At 34.9% G+C, this 7,970-nt stretch overlaps 1 protein-coding gene across 1 annotated transcript; it reads right to left on the minus strand.

Annotated features, from left to right (window-relative positions):
• Positions 1-5,950: 5,950 nt before the first annotated feature.
• Positions 5,951-6,889, minus strand: LOC102728706 (olfactory receptor 4F6-like). Its single transcript, XM_006730647.2, has one exon. The coding sequence runs from the start codon at positions 6,887-6,889 to the stop codon at positions 5,951-5,953; it is 939 nt and encodes a 312-aa protein (XP_006730710.2).
• Positions 6,890-7,970: the final 1,081 nt, after the last annotated feature.

A 7,970-nucleotide genomic window follows, 5' to 3' on the forward strand; every position in this document is an offset into this window, starting at 1 on the left:
AAGCAATGCCCTTAATTTCACAAATTAGATTGTAATTCTGCAAACAACAAAATTAAATTTTGTGGTGGATTTGGGCAAGATTACATCTCTAACTACAAAAGCAAGATATTTAAGAGCTGCCATAATGTTTTTCTGGTTCTCAGACTATAACTTGAAATGAACTTTTAAAAATCTGAGCTTGTCATTTCCTTCTGTAAGTATTCAGAAGAATCCATCACACACCACATTCCTTATAATCACCATTAATAACAAAAGGGTCAAGTACAATAGCCACTTGCTTCAGTTGGAACTTCAATACAATCAACACAATTACTCATAATGCCACTACCTGCTGGTAATGGGGTTACACTGAAAAGAATCTCAGGGTGTGTTCATTCCCAAGACAAGACCAAGCCAATTCCTAAGCCCCATACTTAAGGATCTGCTTCCTGGGACCAATTCTGTTACAAATTTATGAATTAGTCAGGAGACAAAAAAAGATATTTTTGTTCTTTTAATAAAATATCATTTAAAGATGAGTAACTAGGTATTGAAGAGTTAAGAATAACAAACTTTTTAAAAGACTAGGGATCATTTAAAAAGCAGCTGAAGAAAAATAGTATCAGCTTTAGGGCTGGAGGAATAAAGAAAGGGGAGAGTTTGGTCCTGTAAAACTTAGAAGCTTAGAGAACTCCCAAGGACTTGAAAGTCAGACCTATGAAAACAGGTAGCAGCTGGTGCTAGGATTTTTGAGAAGAAGCATTACTTTTCTGTTTCTGTAAAATAGCACCTCATTCTTATAACATGTTAAGAATGAAATGCATAACTTATGTAAAACACTTAACAGTGTCTTTCACATAGTAAACATGCATGCTACAAAAGCTCCCAAAGGCCATCCATTAGTGATAGTATTAAATTCAAAATGTGATGTTTTTCAAGATCTAAAGGCCCTGCATAATGTGGTTTCTGTCTGCAGACACATCTCAAACCACTCTCTTCCTCACCATCTCAGTTTCTCCAGGCCATGAATAAGAAAAAAAAAAAAAAAAAGATACAATCCTAGAAATATATAGTATATTCCTAGAGAACATATATATTTATTATTTGCTATGTTTATTTGTTGTAGGCAATGGTTTCTTTAAAATGACGCCCAAAGCAAAATCAACAAAAGAAAAAATAAAAATAAACTGGACTTCATCCAAACTAAAAATATTTGTGTGTCAAAGGATACACTCAAGAGAGTGAAGATAAAACCTACAGATGAGAGAAAGTAGTTGTAAGTGATATGTCTGATGAGGGTTTTGTAGTCCATTGAATGGTGGCCCTCAAAAAGATGTGTCTATATACTCTATCACAACTCCTAAAACTGTTAATGTGAACTTATTTGGAAAAAAAAGTCTTTACAAATGTAATAAAGGTCTTGAGATGACATTATTTTGGAGAACCTGGGTTGGCTCTAAATCTAATAACAACTGTCCTAATAAGAGACAAAGAGGCAAAGACAAGAATACAGAGGATAAGACCACGTGAAGATGGAAGTCCAGGATGAAGTTATGCAGTCACAGGCCAAGGAACACCTGGAGCCTCAGATGCTGGAAGTGGCAAGGCAGGATTCTTCCCTAGAGCCTTAGGAGGGAGCATAGCCCTGCCAGTGTATTGATTTCAGATTTCTAGCCTCCAAAATTGCAAGAGACTAAATTTCTGTTTTAAACCATCAAGATGGCGGTAATTTGTTATGGCAACTCTAGAAAAATAATACAGGTCTAAAAATAAAGAACACTTAAAACTCAAGAAGAGGATCAACCTGAGTTGGTTAAGCATCCAAATTTTGATTTTGGCTCAGGTCATGGTCTCAGGGTCATGAGATTGGACTCCACGCTCTGCAGGGAGTCTGCTTAAGATCTCTCTTCCTCTGTCCCTCCTCCTACTTATGCTCTCTCTCTCTAAAATAAATAAATACATCTTTTAAAAAAAGATATTTTAAAAACTCAATAATAAAAGCACAAACAACTGAATTTTAAAATGAACAAAAGATATGAAATGACATTTCTCTCAAGAAAATGCACAAGTGGCCAACCAGGAAGCACATGAAAAGATGCTCAACATCATTAGTCACTAGGGGAATGCAAATCAAAACCAAAATGTGGGGCACCTGGGTGGCTCAGTCAGTTAAGCGTCTGCCTTCAGCTCAGGTCATGATCCCAGGGTCCTGGGATCGAGCCCTGAATCGGGCTCCCTGCTCTGCAGAGAGCCTGCTTCTCCCTCTGACCTTTCTCCCACTCTCTCATATAAATAAGTTATTTAAAAGTGTGATTTTACTTCACACTCATTAGATTTGCCATAATAAAAATAATAAAATAACAACAAGTGTTGGTAAAGATATGGAGAAATTAGGATGCTCATACACACTGCTGGTAGGAATGTAAAATGGTGCAGCCACTGTGGAAAAGTTTGGTGGCTCCTCAAAATGTGAAACATGAAGTTATTATATGACCCAGCAGTTCCATTCAAGAGAACTGAGAACAGGTGTTCCAACAAAAAAAAAAGGGTACAAATGTTTATAGAAACAATATTCACAATACCCAAAAGGTAGAGACGATCCAAATGTTTGTCAACAGATAAGAAGATAAGCAAAACATAGTATAGTCAAACAATGGAATATTATTCAGCCATTAAAAGGAATGAAAGGGGCGCCTGGGTGGCTCAGTCGTTAAGCGTCTGCCTTCAGCTCAGGTCATGATCCCAGGGTCCTGGGATCGAGCCCCATATCAGGCTCCCTGTTTGGCAGGAAGCCTGCTTCTCCTTCTCCCACTCCCCCGCTTGTGTTCCCTCTCTCACTGTGTCTCTCTCTGTCAAATAAATAAAAATAAAATCTTTATTTAAAAAAAAAGGGGGAATGAAAAAACATTAAAAACATTACGCTAAGTGAAAGAAGCCACCTCCGTTTATAAGAAATGTCCAAAATAGTCAAATCCATAGAGACAGAAAGATTTATGGATGCCATGAGATGCGAGGAGAAGGGAATTGGGACTGACTGCTAACTGGTCTGAGGTCTATTTTGGGTGATGAAAATGTTTTAAGAAATAGAAAAGAAAATAAGAATTGTTGCATTGGCCAAAAGTTATAAAAGTCCAGGAGTATAAATTCACTCACCACAAACTAATTTCCCCTATTCATTGATTTTGAGTTTACATAAAAGAAAAAACTGAAATTAAGTATGTTAGAAATGTTGAAAGAGGATCTCAATTGGTTTCCAATTGTGGGCAATTGGAAATAATCTTCATTATCAGGCTCAAGTGCTTCTAAGAATTCATTTATTCAATTAGCTTTCACTGACCACCTACTAAAAATACCCAATATATACTAGATACTGTGTCAAGTTCTGGCATAAAACTCCCACCTGCCTTCAGGAAATATACTCCTTAGTAAAGGAATTAGACATTAAATAATCAGTCACTGGTGTTTCCAGTTATGTTACATGTACACTTGAAAAAGTGTACTCTCCATTATTGGGTTAAAAAATCTGATAAACATCCATAGACCCAAAATATCTAGCTTAGTGTGATTACATTTTTGATAATTATTATTTTCAATTATTGTATTTCACACTTGACCTGTCCTAGATAGAACACTGTTTTTCAATGCCTGTCAATAAATCTGTCCTGTTTTGTTGTTTTGCTATACACACAACATTGTACAAAAGCTTGCATACTTGACATCCTTTTTCTATAATCCTGATATATTTGAAAGATAGATTAGCTATACATTAATTTTTATATCACATGTTATTTCCTTAAGTCTTTTGGAAACATAGTTCCAATTGTTGCTGCCTTTCTTTGTATACTACTATGAAGAAGTCAGATGCCAACCTGATTTTCTCTCCTATTTAGGTTATTTCAGTTACTTTGATAGGAGGCTAAGAAGATATAATATTTTAAATATGTAATAATTTTATTAGGATATGCCTTGAAATTAACCATTTGGGATCAAATTTCCCAACTTTACTAGAAGCTATTTCATTATATAAATTCTGGTCTTTTACTTCTGACACATTAATACAAGTTTGAAATGTTAATTTGTTATATTGTCTCATTTTAAAAATTATACAACTATTGAATATCATTTGCCTGGTTCTATACAACTTTCTCTCTGAAAACTTTTACCTTTGTCTCTAATTTGGTATTTTTTTCTTGGTTCTTTTCATCTTTGTTTCTTGTGACCTTCATTGTAATTTTGGCCATTCTGCTCTCATTTGGGTACCTAGTAGTTTATTACTCATTTCTGAAATGGTTTTGTCTTATTCAAATTTTGTTTTGAGTGTAAGTTGGCTTTTACTTTTTATTTCCAAATTATTAGTCATTTCCAGTCAGAGATTTTGAATTTCTGATTCAGATATTCTTCTATATCTTGTGTTGTGGATTTTTTTTTTTAAAGATTTTATTTATTTTTTAGAGAGCTATCTTGTGTTGCGGATTTAATGACATTTCATTTCTGATGGAATATTGTCATATATTTTTCTCTGCTTCATGGCTGGAATCATTACCAGCTTATGCCCAGGTTGCAACAGAAACAGACTTTAACAGGAAATTAAACTGACATTTCAGGTTACCTCATAAAAAGGTACCTACATACATACATACATAACCCTCAAGAAAGTTTCTAAATGGGGGATTTTTCTTAGAAAGACTTTAGATGTTTAGCCTCAGAAGGAATGTTTATCTTAAAGCTAGAAGATATAATATCATCATTTTTATTTTCAAACATGAAAGGAGGAGACATTATGGAAGCTATTTCAATCTACCTAGACTATAAATGAGAAATAAAATATGAAATACATAAGGAAGGAAATTCTATCTCAATATAAGAATAAAATTTCAAAAACCAAAGCTTCAGAAGGCATGGTTTTCTCTGTGTGTTGGTAAACTGTCAGGCCTGCAAGCCTAAAAGCATAGCCTTAATGCTTGAGCATGCAGTGGTGTTCAATACTGCATTGTATCCATGGTTGAGTAATACTACATATGAATTCCTTCTCTTTAACATTTCCGAAATCCCATCCTAGTTCTAATCTCTTTAATGAATGTTGCTTCTTAATTCATGTCCTTCTAATGTCAGCACATATTTAAAGGGAATAGCTAAGGGCACCTGGGTGGCTCAGTCGGTTAAGTGCCTGCCTTCAGCTCAAGTCATGATTCCAGGGTCCTGGGATTGAGTCCCATATCAGACTTCCTGCTCAGTGGGGAGCCTGCTTCTCTCTCTCTCTCTCAAATAAATAAAATCTCAAAAAAAAATAAAGGGAATAGTTAAAAGCAAAGTTGAGAGGAAGAAGATATAACTTTTTCTTCTTAGAAACCAGATCCTAATATAATCTCAAATACTAATAACTGTTTCACTATTTTTGTCCACTTTATTGTTTTCTGCATAGGTGAGTATCAGATAATATTTAATCTATGACCAAAATTATATTCATGTAACAGAGTGTATCTGTTAACATAAGTAATAAAGAAAAGAAAAAAGAAACAGCACACCTGAATCAATTTAAAAACAAGCCTGCTTTGTCTGCCAAAAATAAGTTGTAAGAACCAATCATTCTCTTTACATGAGAATATGTTCCAACTCAATAACACAGAAAAATTTTTTACATCATTGCTCTGCAAATACAGCACAGTAACTTCAAATTCATAAAACTTTCCAAGATTCTATGGACTATTCAAAATGTAAGCCACACAAAATGTGTATTTTCAGTATTGTAAAATTTTAAAATATGCAAAATAGTCTTAGATATATAGAGAGAGACATATAGAGATATAGATATATAATCACACTATTGGTCATTAACATGGAATAAACTATCCAAGATTTTTGAACTGCTGAAATAAAGAAAATTAATTGTTTTAAAATAGTGTATAACCCTTTAACATTTACGCATACAGTATTACTTTCAGAAGGCACCACTTGTTTTCTCATGAGTTATTTAGGAGATCATTCTCAAACTCAGGAGTTGACTATGCAGTCTCTTCATTGCCATCTTCATGTCCTTGTTCCTCAATGTGTAGATAATAGGATTCAGAATGGGTGTAATCATAAAGTCCAAAATGGCAAGAAATTTATCCACTGACACAGTGGGAAATGGCCACACATAAACAAAGATGCATGGACCAAAGAACAAAATCACCACGGTGATGTGAGCTGACAGAGTAGAAAAGGCTTTAGACAAACCACCTGAGGAACCTTTCCGTACAGTGACCAGGATGAAGACATAGGAGATAAGCAATAAGAAGAAGGTGCCCATGGAAATGAACCCGCTGATGGCAGTAACCATGAATTCCATTCTGTCGGTGTCTGTGCAGGCAAGTTTGATAAACCAAGGAAGGTCACAGTAAAAACTATCTATTTCATTAGGACCACAAAAAGGCAAATGAACAACAAAAGCTAACTGGGCCACTGAATGAATGAAGCCAATAGCCCAAGCACCAGACAGAAGTAAAATGCACATCTGCAGACTCATGATAGTCAGATAGTGGAGGGGCTTACATATGGCTACATATCGGTCCAAGGCCATGGCAATGAGCAGCACCATCTCAGATCCACCCAGGACATGAAGGACAAATATCTGGATGACACATCCCTGAAAGGATATGGTTTTGTGCCCTGAGTGCAGATCAGATATCATCTTGGGAACCGTTAAGGTAGAAAGACATAAATCAATAAATGAGAGATTGGCTAAAAGGAAGTACATGGGGGAATGTAAGTAAGGGTCAAAGGTCACTGTAAACACCACAAGGAGGTTTCCAAAAACAATTGTTACATAAAACACTGTAGAGAAAGCAAGGAGAAAATGCTGCACTGGTCTATAGGTAGAAAGTCCCAAGAATACAAATTGAGACACTTCAGAGTAATTCGCTTCATACATTGGCTTTGCCTGGTGAACCTAAAAGATCAAACCAAAATAATGAAGAAAGAATTTATCAAAAATTATTATTTAAAAAACAGATATGAGCTTTCATTATATCTTGTTTTAAGAAGAAGTCTTCAGTAACAGCCATAAGATGTTTTTTTTTAAAAAACATCATTTAAAAAAAAAAACTTTTACACATTAACATTTTTTTTAAATCATGTATTAATTTATCCATTCAGCTAATATACATAAAGAGGATAACATAATAATCCTATTGAGGATCTACCATATGCCTGGTACTATGTCAAGTTTTGAGGTAAAATACTGATCTTGGCTTCAGGAGGTTTACAGGCTAATGGTGGAACTAGAATTTAATAGCTTTAAATACAGATAGAATTCTGATAACAGATTTAAAGGAAATGAACAGACTACCATAAGAACAATGTGACTCATTCAAATGGCGATTGTTCAGATTCTGCTTAACAAGGAGTTAATACTGAAAAGTAGAGTCCAGACTATGGAAACACCATGTGCAAAGATCATGAGATAGGAATGTTAGCAGGGCAAGAGAATGAACAATTGAAATCAGGCTGGAGCAATAGGCCAGACAGGATGGAAGCTTGTATCCATGAACTGAACTTTGCCTTATATCCTAAGAGCAACAGAAAATTATTGGGGATTTTAAGGAGTAGCTTGATATATTTCTGCTGTCAAACAGAAACCAAAGCTTCAATGTAAAGAATTGAATGAAAAGCCTAAAGTAAACTTAGTGACCTCTCAGGAGATTAATGAAGAATAATGTATCAGTGTGTACAAGGTGAATTATTCAATAAACAGTGTTGACACAAGGAGATGAAACTTGGAAAAATGTAGGTTTTTGCCTTTTAACATGAACTCAAGGAAATTTTTAATGGATATTTAAATGTTAAGAAAAAAAACAAAAGAAATATATAAATACCTAGACATTAAGATGGAAAATTGATTCTTTTTTTTTTTTTTGGAGAGGGAGGAGGGGCAGACAGAGAGGGAGGAAGAGAATCTTAAGCTGGCTTTATGCCCAGTGTGGAGCTCAATGCAGGACTAGATTTCACAACCC

The sequence above is a fragment of the Leptonychotes weddellii genome, chromosome 9 (assembly GCF_054177405.1).
Source record: "Leptonychotes weddellii isolate Sample4059 chromosome 9, ASM5417740v2, whole genome shotgun sequence".
NCBI lineage: Eukaryota > Metazoa > Chordata > Mammalia > Carnivora > Phocidae > Leptonychotes > Leptonychotes weddellii.

Excerpts from the sequence above, each read along its gene's own strand:
- LOC102728706 (XM_006730647.2), bottom strand. The coding sequence starts at position 6,889 with ATGTATGAAGCGAATTACTCTGAAGTGTCTCAATTTGTATTCTTGGGA.